The 17,298-nt window shown below is 42.7% G+C and overlaps 1 protein-coding gene across 1 annotated transcript in view; it reads right to left on the reverse strand.

The window, feature by feature from the left end:
- Window positions 1-17,298, reverse strand: part of tead1a (TEA domain family member 1a) — a 40,398-nt gene that overhangs the window by 19,075 nt on the left and 4,025 nt on the right. Inside the window, exons 2-3 of the mRNA XM_054619267.1 lie at window positions 6,181-6,673; window positions 128-192 (exon numbers count right to left, since the gene is read on the reverse strand). Of these exons, the coding sequence (XP_054475242.1) occupies window positions 128-192; window positions 6,181-6,385 (270 nt within the window). The 5' untranslated portion in view covers window positions 6,386-6,673. The remainder of the gene's footprint in view (window positions 1-127; window positions 193-6,180; window positions 6,674-17,298) is intronic.

Raw genomic sequence — 17,298 nt, forward strand, 5'->3', positions numbered from 1 at the left:
TCAGCCATTCTCTTCAACCACTGCGTTTAGCACCATTCCCCTCATCACGTCTGTATATAATGTGATATGCTGTGATACATGCCATAGACGGCGTGATTGGATTTAGGGTGAGCACTCCCATCATTACCTGTTTCCTCGTCCGCGTCTTGCCTGTTCGGAGCTTGATGTATCTGGCTATCAGCTCATTCCGACCTGGAGGGGAAAAGACACAGAGCACACTGGTGAAACCTTCACACGCACTCTCAACCCCACTTGAACTATCTTTCCTTCTCGATCACAAGCACAAATCATATGACCCCGACAAACAACTCAGTGCCTGATTCAGCTCCGTTGACCCGGCGACGCGCGGTTTCACACTTGAGCGTTGGAAACACGCGCTCACACGCACTAAATCACACACACACACACACACACACACACACACACACACACACACACACACACACACACACACACACACACACACACACACACACACACACACACACACACACACACACACACACACACACAACCCTGAATACACATGACCCAACAATACAGGTATTCATGCGGACCGGCCGTCCCCTGATTAGAGGAACCAGAGGGCCAGCTGTACCCATGCTTTCGATGTGCGCGCACTCACACACGCACAAACACACACGCTAACAATGCTGAATAATTCAGCCCATTCAATAGGGAGCACAGCAGACTCAGCATGACCTGGCTAGCATAGATTAGTGAGGGACAGCGAGACACGGAGAGAAAGAGGAAAAGGAGCAGAAAACCCGTGTGTATATGTTCAGATGTGGGAGAGTTTTTATGAAATTATGTAATTATTCAATTTGCTAACGAGCATGTTTTCCCGCTCTGTGGCTTAGTTTGTTTCGTCTCCCGGCGTGTTTTCTGTCGCGACCGGAGTGGAAAACCAAAGTCAGGCCAGCTGGCCAACTGATGGTCAAGATCAGCACAAAGCCAAACCCCTCCACACACTACCCAAATGGCTCGCAACAATAGCCCCTAACTAACTAGCAGATGGCGTGCGTGCATGTGTGTTTGCACATATGTGTGTGTGTGTGTGTGTGTGTCTGTTCTGACCAATCCCATTCTCACTGAGATAGGGAGCTTAAGACTGATAACATCTACAGCTTCCCCCATGCAGGTGTTTTCCTTCTAGCAAGTCAAAAGCTGCGACTGACGACAGCACGCACACACACACACACACACACAGATAAGTATATGTACATGCATGAGTGCCAACACACACACACAAACACGCGCGCGCACACACAGACCCTGGCTGCTGAGGCTGACATCTGACTCCAGAGGGGCCAGCTGGTCTTTCTAGGAGGCTTAACGGTGAATTATCATCCTTCACTAACCCTGCGGCACACATCCCTCGCCCTCCCTCCTTCTCAAAAACTCTCCAGAACACACACACACACACACACACACACACACACACACACACACACACACACACACACACACACACACACACACACACACACACACACACACACACACACACACACACACACACACCATCCAGCCATCCATCCAGCCATCCGTTCTGGCTGCTCCCTTTCTCCCCCCTCCCTCCGTCCCTCTTGTAGTGAATGGGCTTCCCTTCTGCTCCCTCCCTCTTCCCCTCTCTCTCTCTCTCTACTTGCCCAGTGAAAGACTTCAAGGCCAAAGTCAGATGGTCATTAACCGTGACGAACAGAAGCACCCCCCCTCCCAATCTCTATCTCCGGGCTGAAGCAGCTCTGTGTGCGAGCAGATATCGAGGGAGGCGACGCTATTTAAAAAAAAAAAATCACACAAATTAACATGCTAGTTCTGTGATTTTGGACAATTGAAGTTATGATTTGAGAGCAAAAAAAACAACAAGAAGCAGACTTAATCTTAGAACTGAAGAAGTGACTCAATCTGCAGTTAATAGAGAGGAGGGAAATTCCCAAACTCAGATGAAGCAATTGAAATGCAATACTTTCCAAGAGGTAACAACCATGTAAACGCAACACTAGAGACAAAAAAGCCAACTTATTTAATGTAATCTAATTTAAAACGTAGAAATAATATTTGGGGACTTTTTTGGGACTCCTTCGTGGTCTTCCAAAGACACATTTAATCAATTAGCAGAGTTATGAAGAACTCAGAGCACTCTGGCCCAGAGTCCTACCGTGGGACAATTTAAGTGTTTAAGTGGCAACCACCATTTGTTATGTCTCCATCTGGTACAGTGGTGCACGTCCCAAAGACCACCTATCTATCATACACCATTCAGCACAGACTTTACTACTTTTTCCGGTGCAGCGGCTCTAACCATTGTTGCTCCAGCTAACCACACAGTGGACCTTCCATTTATTACTGCCAGTTCCTTTAAACGATAACTAAGCTCTGGACATTTATTAGCATACAGATGAGGTCACCTGCAGAGTGCAACAGGTGGTGACGTCGACAAACACCAAAGATCAGTCAGCAGCAGTTACAAATGTGAGGAGGAAAAACCTTTTGTGGATAAAATTTTGGATGCCTTGTTACGTCTGATGTAGAACCATATTGTACCTTTCTACTAATTACTTATTTTTAAAAAAGTGTACCTGCAGTGGACTGCATGATACCGTTTTGTTTTTATTATATCTAGATTTTTGATTTCATTGTATATGTTGGTCATTTCATTGTCAAAGAAGAGAATTACCACCTGCCTCTGCAGTTGCCCTCAGGTCGATAGAGCAATTTAGTGGTTTTGTGCAACATTAGCTTGATATCTTTATCGTCTCATCTGATCTTATCTACCCAGTTTCTAGCAGCAGCAGACGGCGGTTATGACAGAAAGTTCGCAACTAGCTTGTGAACATAACGGTGCTTTTAGCTAGAGACAGATATTTGGCTCGGGAGTTGGTGGAGACCAAAACCAGAGCTAACGGGAGTTTGAATATAAGACTTAAAGGCGCTAAAAATCAAAATTCACAACAAAGCTACGATCGCGGGACTGCCTCTACGTGGCTCTCGACATGGCGACCGCAGAGCCGTCGGCTAGCAACTAGCAGTGCAGAGTGGCGGCATTAGCTTGTTAGCTAGTGACGCCATTACTACACTATATCTTTAAATAGCAAATAGTTGTTTGCTGCTTAATAAAAGCTCTGAATTTCGAATTAAGCACCTTAGATACAACTTGCCAAACTGAATTGTGTATACAGGCAACTTTTTCACATTTCAGCCGTGATGAAGGATGTGATGCTACAGCCCCAGTAAGAAGAAATGAAATCCCTTGAAAGGCGCGTTGTATAGAACTAACAACAAAACTGGATCAAATGCTTCAATAAGGCTGTAGTAAAGATGTCTGGGAGATATCTGTGATCTGTGTCGCCACAGCCTACACTTCACCCATTACCATTCACAGTGTGTCGCGGCCCTCGGTAATACTTCTGTTTTGAACATGTACCTGATCCACCCCTTAGGAGACAGAGAGGGTTCAATACCAATTAAATTACTTTCATATCCATCCAGTGGATCCATACAATGTTTCTGTAGGGGACAAAGCCACTGGCCATTACACTGTACCTCTGCTGTACCTTAGCCAAGAATAAAAGCGCTATTATTCACCTTTTCATCCTATCTCCCTTTTATACACATCCATTTATCATTTTTTCTTCGCTTCTCTGCCACTAAGTTCCTGGCCCTTTTGCACATTTTCCTTTATCATTCCATTTCCCTGCAACCAGTGGTGGGGTGGGTGCCCCACATAGGTTCCCTACACATCAGATATTGACTCTTTCTTTTCTGAAGGAATACTCACCCGCCACTCATTTCACCACTAATGTTTTGCCCAAGGAAACAACAAAAACACCATTAATAACGATGTTTTTTTCCTTTTTACTTTGAACGTTTTTAAAGTAACTTCAAGGTTACGTTCTTTCAGCATGTTGCTTTTGCGCACCTAGAAAGATATAATTGTGCTTTTTCTCCTTGCAAAAAAAAAATAAAATCATTAGGCCTCCACCTTTCTCAAAAGTCAAATGAAACAACTTTCATAAAAACTATGCAAATGTGAGCCTGTCTTGCTCGGTGTGCCTCATGAGCAATAACTACATGCTGATTTCTACGTCCAACGTTGCTCTGCCTCAGAAAACACACACTGTCCAACTCGATTAGGCCACAGTGTTAAACCATGGACAACTTGGACACAAAGTCAACAAGGTAAAGAGAACAGAGTGAGACTGATTGATCGGTGGCTAATCAATAACACAAAGGTGCTTGCATGGAGTTGTATTGTGGCCAAAAGTATATGGACATTAATTACTATTGCGCTTTGGGTCAGGGATTGTTTGTCCTGATTCGGTGCCCTTTGTTCAATTTAAGAGACATTTTACAAGTTACTACGAGGAACTTTGAATTTGTGACGATTTTGGCTGTCCCTTTGGACAAAAGCGGTAGTGTTTTCAAGCCCCAGACTTCCTTTAGAAAACTTCTTATTTTACTGCAGCGGGGTCTGAAAGGCTTCCCGGGGGCTGTCCTGGTTCTGCTGTGTCTCCCCTACCCTCCAGTGGGCCCCAGCAATATTGGCCACTTGGGGGCTGTGAAACAAACTGTAAACTCACCATTGGCATATTATCTCCTTCTAAATGTGTTATGGCTAACGTTAGAGCAGTTGCCCATTTAAACATCCAGACACAGACCAACATTAGCCTTCATTTAGAGTTGTGTGCACCTGACAATGTCCAATATTCACTCTCCTCTTAGCTCTGTTTTGGTCTCCACCAGCGTGTACAGTGGGTTTATTATCCTATTCAAATGCACTCTACTCTAGCCTTCAAGTTTTTCTAGCTTAGCAGCACAGCGTCTTGCTGCTGTTGGAAACGAGGATGGTGGGAGTGCTGCGAGTGAACCAAAACACTAAAGTTGCAAGGCGTAAAAAAAAACAAGCTAGAAGATGTTAAGAAGTTAAGTGCAAAGGAACTGCAAAATTGGATAATAATTCTTGTGGGTTTGTCCCTACACTTTTCACATTCCACATAGTGATTTTTACATATTGTTATTATAAATACATTGATGCTGTATTAGTGCGGCTTTAAAGAGATGGTTTTCCAAGTTTGCTGTGAAAGAACTTGACTGGGCTGGATGTACCTGAAGCCAACCAAACTATTTCGGGATGAACTGGAACACAGACTGGGAACAAGACCAGACTTTATAAACTATAATCATGCTACTGTGGGCGAATGGGAAATGTTTACATACAGTCAAAATCTCCAGGTGTCAATATACTTTTTAGCCATGAAGCGTGTGTTTAAATCCGTCAGGGTCCAGAGGCAAGAGAGTGCACAGGGAGCAGAAAGGCATCCAATATCTGGGATTTCTTTTAATACTCATAAGCCTTAAGAACTCCAGTAGAATCATAAAGAAATCACTAAAGTGCACTCTGCATACAGAGGGAGGGAGCTAGGGGAAACAACAGAGTGAAAGAGATAGGGAGGGAGGCGCAGCTGGTGGCAGCCAGAGGACCATCTGTTCACCACTCTATTAGTTCACACACACACACACACACACACACACATTTAATACATACTCCCTCTCTCTCAGCGTCACGCTCATTCTCGGATGTGCACGCACACACATGATGCACCTATAGCACGCTTCTTTTTCTTCTCTTTTACACTTGCATCCCTCCTTTCAACACTCGAGACCCTGTGAGACGGCCGTGCAACCGGTAATTCTCACGGACAGTCTCGGCAGCTCACCCGATCGCTGGATGTGTTCACAACACCGCTGCAGAGATGTCACATTCTACCACGACGCAATGTGTGAATTTGGGTTGAACAATCAAAATGACCCAGTCTCTTAATATGGTGCATCACTAGGTAAACAACAAGTGTCCTCCGCCATGTGCACTGTAATTGAGCTGCATTCCAGATTTTCCTCCTTATGTATGAAAGATATACGCGTATATAAAGCGCTTAAAGTAGATCACCAACTCATTCAAAAATGATATGTATTGTTTAAGAAAATAATACCAAACATTCCATGGTAAAGAGTTGCTACTTTTTCTGTTTAATGTAATTTAAATTCAATATTTTTGCTATTGGTTGAGGAAAAAACTTAAAGAGGCAATCTCGGCCACGGCCATTTCCCAACATTTTTCTGGCAACACAAGTAAAGCAGTTTAAGTCCTCCATCTCTCGGTCCCCCATTACTCACCGTACATCTTCCCTTCATCCGACAGTATAATCTTCCTCCTTCCACAGGGCGGGTAGATAGCCAGGGCCTCCTGGAAGCTCTGCTCGATGTCGGGGCTCCAGACCCCCTCGGGGTCCCCGTCCATGGTCTTATCCCCTCCCGAGTCGCTCAGTCTCTCCATGTCGTCCCCTGGACTCTCGCTGCCGCTCCAGCTACCACGATCCATACTGGCAGCTAACGTTACCTCGCAGACGTGCACTCAGAGCTAATGCTAACAGTTTGACGCCAAGTCGCTGGCGGGATTTTTAAAAAGCTAATGGTAACCTCAAGCTGACGTTTGTACTAATGGAAATAATTAACTCCCTGTGGGGACAGCCAGCTGAGGACAACTGGAAACTGAATGCTAATCCTAGCTTCTGCTGCTTTGCCAACGGTAATCCAATAATAAAAGTGGCTGGTAGACTGTAGACAACTCAGCAAGATGGTCCAAAACCGACACCAGACAGCGGGTGACCTAAAAGGAAGAAACAAAACAGAAGAGAAAGTATTGCATTAGCGGTATTGCATATTACCTCCGTACAGCGCGTATCCGAGAGAGGAACAGATAGACGGACAGAGAGACAAACTCACTTTAATTGTCAATGAAGCACACTAAATGCTGGCGAAAGACGTCGCAATTGATATGATGACAGACATCATATTATTAATAATGGTGGATATAGCTGTTGTGGTGGGTTTGGTTAGATTACACAGCCCCAGTCCACTCGACCACACAATATATTGTTTAATGTCAACATTTTTGAAAAATCCCTATTAATATTTTGGGGCTTTTTAAATGAATCAGCGCATTGTTATTTCTGTTAGTTTTGAAAAAAGAAAAATGTATCAGTTTTACAGTTAAGATTGAAAAAATATGCACCTGTTGAGTTGCATATTGATCAAGTGGTTGACCTAAGTTTTGTTTTGGTGCACCAAAAAAAAAACTCAGTAGGGATAAAGGTAGTATGAGGCCCCTGCAATGCTTTTTTTTTTAATATTTCGAATGGGAGTCAATGACAGTCAATGTGGGAGTTAGAATGAGCTTTCAGCTACAAATACAGCATACAGTGATACCACTCTATATAACTATATAATAGCAAGAGTCAATAGTCAATGTCCTTCAACATCCTGAAACCCTGAGCAACATAGATAATGTTGGTAAATCCAGCTTTCTCTGAATGGTGTGCTGCTCCACCGCTGCTGTTGAGGAGATGGTTCAAATTCCACTTTTTAAATTTAGATTTTTTTTTCAACTCTCGTTTGAACAGACGTGATGAAACACAACCCAGAATTTAAATCTCAGAAAACAGGGCAAACTTAGTGGAAATGGGCCATTCTCCTCTCTTTGGAGCCCACTCTGCGATTCCCGCTGATATTACATCGGCATTTTTTTAACCAAGAAAATGTTTTTCCCTGTGCAGCTCTAAGTCCCGATCAACACATTGTAGGCCTGCATCCCAGCTGCCCGAGGGAAATTATTGCTTCTTTTCATGTAGGAAATTGCCTATTTTGTTAAACCGCTGTGGTAGCCCAACATCAAATCCACATGCACATAAGTGGAGAGAGTGAATAAGGGATGGACAGACAGACAGACAGACACACAGACAGAGACCACTACTACACTCAGCTACTAGCACATTTAAGAAGAAAAAAACAGAAAGTGAAGGGGCTTGCCAGCTGCCTACAATTCTTCTAAAATCCCCCACAGTAAACAGCAGGGCCAGCGTAGTACACACCACACTCACACACTGACATATGCACACACACAATTACAGTGCCAGCTCCTTGGGCGAACACATGTCATTTTGTCTGCTCTTCTACTGTTCACACTTCCCATGCACTGTCCCTTGCCACAGCCTGCACAAGCCTGCAGTGTGAAGTGTGTGTGTGTGTGTGTGTGTGTGTGTGTGTGTGTGTGTGTGTGTGTGTGTGTGTGTGTGTGTGTGTGTGTGTGTGTGTGTGTGTGTGTCTGGCAAATTTTAACACAATTACACTTGACAGTGTGCACTGCACAAAAGCAACTGAAGCCTGTAAAGCAGCGGGCAACATTTTGGACACATTTTAACCCCATCCGTTTTGCCCCACCTGGGGCAAAGAAACACTGCGGATCCCCAAAAAACCCCACAAAAACCGACACCGAGCCGTGTGTAATGAGCGAGATCTGCTGTTTTTTGTTATTTTTTTACTAGTTTGTCCTCTGGTTCTCTCTTCACGCTCTATTCTATTCCCCCTCATTTCCGCTTCCTCTCAAACGTACCCGCCCTTGCTTTCCTCCCCCCTCCTCCCTCCCCCTCTCCCCCAGCACTTAGCCATCCAAACAAGGATTCATTCATCCAGCGGGGCTGTGCGGTTAAGCACCAGCAGCAAGATTTGTTTCCTCTCTGCGTTTGTTTGTGCAACTGTGTGCACGAAAAAGAGTGGAGGGTCCTTCTTCACGAGTAACACGGACTGATATCATCTTGGTTACAATGATGTCAATTTTAATGGCGGAAATAAAGGATGGGAACATCCATAGAAACTTTTCAAACCACTCCTGCTGTCTATTAGAATGAGTGTTGCAACAATCAACATGTCACCAAAAATATGGCTAAATATGCTATTTCCATTTACCATTGGTGGTAAAAGAAGGTGGAGAGCGCGTGGAGGTTGCAAAAAATTCTGGATGTATGCTTTACTGTGTTTTTCTGATGATTAATTCGCGCTTGTTTCTCTCTCCCTGTTGGTGTTTCATCGAGGTCGGAGCATACACACACAGACACTCACACACACGTTGCAGTCCGCTAACTTGTTGTCCTCACTTCCAATATTAGCATCTTCTATGTTCCCACAATGTTCGGCTGGGGAAAAAACTGTCTTGAAGGCTGAAATTAGATTGTAGCTACCGTGCAGTTGCTTGAACCAAGAGAAGAAGAGCTAGGAGTTAGGAAAAGACCGTTAGCCGCTAAGCTAATTTATGCAGTGTAAAATACCATAGACATTCAGGTAATGCCCTGACTTAGAAATTATTTGTGAAAATCTTTTTTTTTTGTAGATTAGAAACCCTTGTAATGCCCTGCAAAAATAATTGAAAATATTTTCAGTCAATTTTTTATATTATAGACCGTTGTAGTCAGATTTTTTAAAGCACTTTGTAAGTAAAACCAGAGTTCAGATCTATCTGACTGCTTGTATTAATTGAAGAAAAAGTAGTCAAATCGTTGACAGGTTAATCATAACTGAAACAGGCTTTTTGCAGTCAGCATTTATTGCCTTTTAGGGTCTTTTAGCTCATTGTTTTGTTACTGCTCGATGATCTTGTTTCTGATAAATAAAGTCTGCGACTAGCTGGAGAACACAGTGGAGCTTTTTGCGGAGAAATAGTTTTTCCTCAGATGATGGCGGAGACCAAAGCAGAGCTAAAAGGAGAGTAAATATTGGAGTTATGTTCGTCAGAAAGGACAGTGACATGTCTTGGAGTCAGTGTTAATGTTGCCCAATGTCTGCTGGATGTGTGAATATGCGATGTGTTGGTCATTTTTTTTCCAGCTTCAGCCGCCGAAAAAAGAGCCCAAAATATGAATAAAGAAATCAATTACATCAATTTGGAACGGAACTAGTTGATTACAAATGCCCGATGTCACACACTGATAAAATTATGTTCAGATTTCTGAATCTGCTCTTCTAAATTACAGAATATGAATTTCATAGGGCGAACATTGCCAGAAGAATCAAGTGATCAGACTAAAGGCTTTGATATGTGAAGGTAATAACTCAACTATGTATCTATAGCAAGTTTTGTCAGTAAGCTTTTTTTGTCTATGGTAACAATAATGGTCCAAAATGAAGTAACATTGCATACTTTTAAGTCAAAATCCTTTAAAGTTTTTGGGGAGAGTACCCCCAAACCCCTAACATCCCATATCTGAAAGGCGGCAAAGCATCCAAGCTCTACAAAAACCAGGGGGAACCAATAAAAGCCTGAACAGGGACGAAGAGAATCCTCTTTCTGTCAGGCCGGAAGTGCTAACCACTGCACCGCCGTGCCACACCATGCAAATGTTGAATAAATCCCATTGTTGTGAAGGCTCTCTTTCCTACATGTGTAGATGTTTGTAAATGATTTAGGTATGTAAATTATCCACAAGCAGCTGATCAACCAGAGAGCTGAGATCCCATTCAAATGAGCTGGAGCCTGCTGTTAGTCAGTTCACACTTTGTAAGTTCAAAAGTTGAAGCTTAGTTAGAACTTAAAGCGGCAGTTGGTAACTTCAATTGAAAATAACTTTCATAATTTCATTAAACTGTCCCTATATCCTGACAGCGGTACGTGAGACAATCTGCCAAAAAGATCAGGTATCTCTGTTGATGTATTGTTATCATAGAAATATTGATTATAGCAGCTTAAAGTAATATCGGTAACGACTGAGGCATTAAATCACCAATAGCTAGCGACTAGGAGGATGGACTCTGCAATGGATTAATGAATTCCGATCATTAATTGGACGGAAATGTCACTGCCCTGAATGCACCCCAGGACTGCGGTGACTTTTAGGTGGTTATTGTGGGGACAACCAGGAGAGCAGAGCAGAGAGAAAGGTTTCATGGTCACCAGAAGAATCCTAACCGAGGCTCTGGAGACGTGAGCTTGAGAGGGGGCCCGGCAGCAGATGGACGCCGGAGAGAGACATTAGTCACAGAACAATCAACCCTGACTGGGCGACTCCTCTGCACCCTGGGTGCCCCCCACCCCACCTCTCCAAGCGTCTCTCTCTCTGTCACCAGGCAGGCCTGGGCCTACTTCAGCCAGGGAGAGCAGGCTTCGTGGTGTCAGTGCCAGCCCTCAGGGGAGAACACGCATGCACACGCGCACACACACACACACACACACACACACACACACACACAGACACAGACACACACACACACACACACACACACACACACACACACACACACACGGGGCATCCAGCCACAGCCCTGCAGCTGCCTTGGACTCTCATGGTCTCCCCTCTGTGTCGCCTTTTCTTCCTCTTTCGCTCCCGTCACAGAGCACTCGGCAGGCTCTTGCCGCATGCCAACTGCACATATGTGTTTGTAAGAACAGCTCTCAGTGGCCATATTCTTAAAAGCGGGGCCAGTGAGGTTGTAATGAAATGTAATGCGACTGATGTGCTTGGGCCTGCATTACCAGAGGGGGTTTTAGATGTGTGTGTGTGTGTGTGTGTGTGTGTGTGTGTGTGTGTGTGTGTGTGTGTGTGTGTGTGTGTGTGTGTGTCAGCAGGGGGTCCTGTTGGTAGGCAAGTTGAATGTGTTATCACATGCTAGTCAGTTCCTTTCACTCACTCCTCTGTTGGACCACTCAACGGCATCTGTTTTAACTGCTTCCAACATGTGCATGTGCACACACACACACACACACACACACACACACACACACACACACACACACACACACACAGGTTTTATAAAAGAGGATTTTCTCATAATCCTCTAAGCAAACATGGTTCCTCTTTACAATGTTTTGCCATGTTGTAATGTTCCCTTACAGCTAGAAAAAATGATTCAGTATCTGAGGTGATATTTTCTGCTTATTTAGGTGCCTTTTGTGTTTTTCCATCAAGGACCTTTTTTTTTTTTTACCCTGTTGCAAATGCGACCAAAGTGGTAGATTTCTCAACAGATTCAGGGGCGCTTCATTTATCTTGGAACCCTAACAGCCTTCACAGCGGACATATAATTTGCACCTCATGTTATTCAAACAGTCGGAATGTATTTAAGTGTATGATATTTAGCCAGCGCTGATGTGCCATCTGTCCCTGAGTGCCGCCCTGGTCACTATGGGAACGAACCAAACATACCCCTTTTTCTTTTATTACACTAATATGTGCAGAATCACGATGAAGCAAAGTTTTTTTTTTTTGTAAATTACTCGGTGGCATGTTTTGGATTTAACTAATTCTGCAGAAAAATGTAAGAACAAATTTTGCATTGTCACACCATATAGTTATGTATTCTATTAGTTCTAAAAAACGATCTTGGCTGCGTTCAAAGAGTTACTGTGAAGTGATCAATGGGATTTATCGATGGTAAAAGAGGCTGGTAGACCAACGCAGCTGCAGTTTTAACAAAAAAATAATCTCTAACACGCGATGGAGGACCTGTTGCTGTCATCTCACACCCAAAAACATAAAAAGAATCACGATTGGCTGACATGTTACTAGATTTGAAAAATAAATCCCGTATCGGCCTCAAGAGTTCAGTATCAGTTGGGCTATATTGTTTCTTTTGCTTAACAAAGTTTTTCTTACATTAATTTACTCACCAAAGAAAAGTCTTTGAGGCCTGACAAACAGCCCTTCTCACAAAACATGCTCAAGGCTGATTTCTAAATCCTGCATTGTTTACGTAGATTTTTGCTGGCATTCTTCTTCCCTCCCATTGTTGGTGCATTGCTAAAATTCTGGATTTTACGTTTAATTATCAGTGGCACCTGCCACATGACTCACATGCACACAAAAAAAGCATGTGTGGCCATACCAGCTTCGTTAACAACGCACAGAGAAGCTCCGACTATAGAAATAAAATTTGAATACCGTTTTCCATTAGAAGAATTGCAATTCAGGAGTAAATTCAAAAGACCCAACCGTATTTAGAAGCACCCACATTTTGTTTACATCGCTAAACAAAATGCGTGTGTCCAGAATTACCACTAATGATCAGAAACCACTGCTAAACAAGCCAACATAAAAAAAACTCAACCGTTCAGCTATTCGGTACAAAATAACCGTCCACAGTCCAACAGGGCTACTTATGACCCACTCACACAAGAAATTAGGTGAGACGAGTTCGTGGCCAGATGTAAACAGACGTCACCCAAGCAGAGAAAGAAACTGCCATTAACCGGGTGACAAATTTCACCAACAGGAAATGAGATGGTGGACTTTATCTCAAATATTAAAAAAAAAGCTGCGTCAGATAACATGCAAAATCAATTAACGGGAAGCTTCATACCGCGTTAATTTACTTTGGTTCAAAGTTGTGTTATGTAATGGATATTATTGACCCTAGAAGGTGGTGCCTCTTTATCCACCGTAGAATTTAATAATCAGTCGTTTTCTCCATTAGTCGTGATTTTTGTCTTGCCGTTGAGGCCGTCTCCGCATTCACTCATTATAGTTCAGATGGTCACGATTTCAATTAATCCATTACTGATAAATTCATCTTGTACAATGCCGGTGGGGGAAAAAAAATAAATAATCACCTTTATAGAAAGTCTGGAGATGGTTTGATTAGTTCTGACCCAATTTCGTGTTTAAAAAACACAAAAACGAAGTCATTGGGGCCCGAATGGGAAAGCAGCATCGGCAAAACGAAAAATCAGCACAGCTTCTTTTATTCTCCCTCCACGCTAATACACACTTGAGGAAGGATGGCGAGAAAGTGAGAGAGAGGGAGACTGGCTTTGCGAGAATTGCGAGTAGGCAGCGACTCGCGCCGCGCACTCCTCATTATTTCGCCCATCTCCTCTCACGGAGGCATTACCATTTATGCACACACACGGTAATTGGTCGCAGATTGCACGCTGATACAGTGAAGTGCTTATTTCCTCCTGGAGATGTGTGACGGTAAAAGGGTTTAGCTTAGGAGCTCTCCTCTCCATCTCTCTCTCTGTTATTCTCTTCCCCCAGTTCTTAATTTTTTTGCTGAGTCACACAGAGCCATTGTGTGGCCTCTTCCTGGTGGTGTGGAGGGCTCGGCGTCACACGTAGACCGTCACACACACACACACACACACACACACACACACACACACACACACACACACACACACACACACACACACGGGAGACGATATATTCCACCAGTAGACAGAGAGGCCTGGGGAGGTTGCAGCAATACCAACACCATTTAATAAGTGTGAACTCGGCCGCGTTGTGCCGGGAACAGAAACCACAAGTGTGTTTGTCTGTGCGTTAATATTTCAGACTTGTTTCACACCTGGTGAAGGAGCAATGTATGTTTTTTCGTGATTGTGAAGAGAAAGTACAGTGAACTTCCGTCTACACACACAACAATTACAGCTAATCTACGGCTAACATATGCTCTGCTCTCGATCTCAAAACACACACACAAAGTGAATTAGCCCCTGAACTGCGTTTTTCCATCTGTGGTCCATTAAGACGTGGCTATTGCTTTATTTAGACCGAGGCAGGTCAGAAGGTAGAGAGTGCGGCGGCCATACATCCCATGCTGGTATGCAGTGGGTTATTAAAAGGTTAGAACTTGGCTTTGTATGAGCTACAGTTCATGATTTTGGCCTTCGTTTTTTATCAGTTATGATAACATGTTATTCGCAGAACTTATTTTAAGGAAAACAGGCTAGTCAGATTGTCTTAACCTCTGTAATTTGAGATAAAATTAAGTCAGCGCACCCAAAATGTTGGTCACAACTACGGTATGTATGATAATAAAGCGAACTAGATATCCTTAGATTTTGTAATATTGTCATATGGTGTACGTGTCTTTTACTGGTTTTAAAGGCTCTATTATAGTAAATTGGTGTCGTTTTCTGAACTTATTAGCTGTTTTATTATTTTGCTTTACCTTATAAACACATTACTCATGTTTTTTATCAAAAATGTAATTGTGTTACTATTTTGCAAAAGCAAAAATGGTCAACCGAACAATTTTGTCCCAATGTTGATTTATATTTGGTAAAAGATATTTTGATAGTTGATTTCTCCATAATGTCATGCTGTGGTAGGTCTGTGCACAATACTTTATATATTTACGATTAATTAAAAATCAATAGGGTTTTTGAGAATTGATACAGTATAACATAACTTAATATTAACTTTCTCGAGTTTATCAATATTTACAATGGTTGGCCTACCCACTTTTTCTCTTCCATATAAATTTGATTAACCAAAGAGGTGTGTTTTTAACAAATGCTAAAGAAGTAACCACTGTACTTGTTTGCTACTAAATGATGGTGAAAGGTAAAATGGTAAATAACTGTTGCCATTAAGACAGCAAAGACGTTAGCTAAGCAAGCTAAACAGCTAGCAGCTACAGTTCATATAAACGGACGAAATAAGGCTGTGTCAGGAAAACCTCTGGGTGCACGAAATTGAACAAAGGTTATGTATATTAGTTATGAACGACTCAACTTTAATGTACAAGACTGACTAAAGGAAGGTGGATGGTGTGAACATGTTCTGCTGTCATTCACAGGCGCTAGTAAAAAGTAACTACAAAAAAGGCAAAACAAAATTGCCAGGAAATGTTACAGGGCTCTAGGGAAAGAAAAGAAGCTGTTCACTTTTTCATTCCGTTGGTTTTAAACACCGCCATTATTTAGCTTATTCTGAATAATGCATAACTATCTACACGGATTGTAGGGATGTTATCAGAGAGCTACAGAACAAACGACAGCAAGTATCAGTGTCAGGCCCCGCTGAAGACAAAAAAACGAGGTCGTGAGCACAACAGCAGGGAAACATTTTTCCACTGCGAGGGTACCAGAGAGCAGAGAGTGAGCTGTTGTCCCGCTCTGCAGTGTTTATCGTGTCAATTCCCCCAACCGGGGAAAGTAAGCAGTGGTAGTGGAAATCTAGACTTCCAGCTCGCTTCCTGCTGAGGACAGGAAACATGACATACTCTGCGCCATTTAACTGCTTGTTGCTACACTCCTAAAAGACTGAGATCATGTCCATGCCAACCCTTTCTCCTGAAAAACTGTGTTCCCATACAATTAAACTGCATTCTCAATTCTGTTTCAAGGGAAACATATTTTCTTCAAGATTACGGTTACAGTTTTAATCCGGTGGTAAAACATTGTTTTAAACAAAACAAAAGCGCTACAAAATTACTTAGTTCTATGCTGGTAACAAAACTACTTGGTTAGGTTTAGTAGAACATCCGGGTTTGGCTTAACATAAACACATTTGTCAGGTTATTTAAGTTACAAGCGTAAATTAACATAAACCAACATTAACTTTTGTTTTCACGTGGGAAACTAACAGTAGTAGCCTCATGTGTGGAAATCCTGTGTTGACCAACCAATCCATCCCAGGCTCCTGGGATCCATTGTTTCAACTGCCCATTATTCCGAAACTCCAACGGTCTGAAAAATGTCCCACTGGACCGAAAGCCCATTTATCCAACAGCTCGTTAATCCTGTTAAGAAACCCCTGTTGTTCCGAAGGGCCCATTTTTCTACAAACTTTACTTGCAACAGAGACACGTGGCTTTTTATTATGCAGAAAGTTGTCATGGGACCGTTCCAATTTTTTTCCTAAAGCTGAAGACTCTGCCAATCATTACTTGTTGCCTTTGTTAGTTAAGTTGACGCATTATGACTGAGTTTGTTAGGTATAGGGTGAGAATATCAGGGTAAGCCAACCAGTGGGAGAGTATGGCGGGTCATGCTCTTGCCATGGTAGGAATGTTGCTAGTAGGAATGGTAGGAATGTTGCTACCACAATGTCATTTTGCATAATAATTAGCCATGTGCTTCTGTTTGTTGCAGAGTTTGTAATTTTGGACCAATGGGCCCTTGGAACAATGGGTGTTTGTTTTCAGGACAACAGGCTGTTGGACAAATGGGCTTTTGGTTGAAACAGACATTTTAGGGACTCTTGAACCTTTTTCCTTGTGAAAATTGGCATGGCATCGACCTCCTCTATACCCAGACTTCAGCAGACTATGAGTAGAAGCAAATTTGTTATATCTCAAACACAAATGCAATACGAGAGAAAATAAGTTTCCACGGAATCGTAACTGATAGTGCAGCTTCGCTGAATGGGAACGTCATGATGATGCAGATAACCCTGAAAATGCTCTCAATGTGTGAAGCATGGGTCAACAAAATGGCTAAACTTGGCAGGTAAAGGGTAAAGCTCTGTTTCCTCTAACTCTGTGTGTATGTCTGTATGTAGATTGCGACATTAAGTGTACATTGATGTTTTAATTATACAAAAAAGTATACGATTTTACTTGTGTGTATTTTGAATTCTCAAAAGGAGAGTTTTAAAATAATCTGTGGTAAATTAGATTTTTAAAATACACAGCAAAGAAAACAGCCACTCGTTTGCTATTCTTTCCTGCATTTCTCTTTCA

This window comes from Anoplopoma fimbria, chromosome 19 (genome assembly GCF_027596085.1).
Source record: "Anoplopoma fimbria isolate UVic2021 breed Golden Eagle Sablefish chromosome 19, Afim_UVic_2022, whole genome shotgun sequence".
Taxonomy (NCBI): Eukaryota; Metazoa; Chordata; class Actinopteri; order Perciformes; family Anoplopomatidae; genus Anoplopoma; species Anoplopoma fimbria.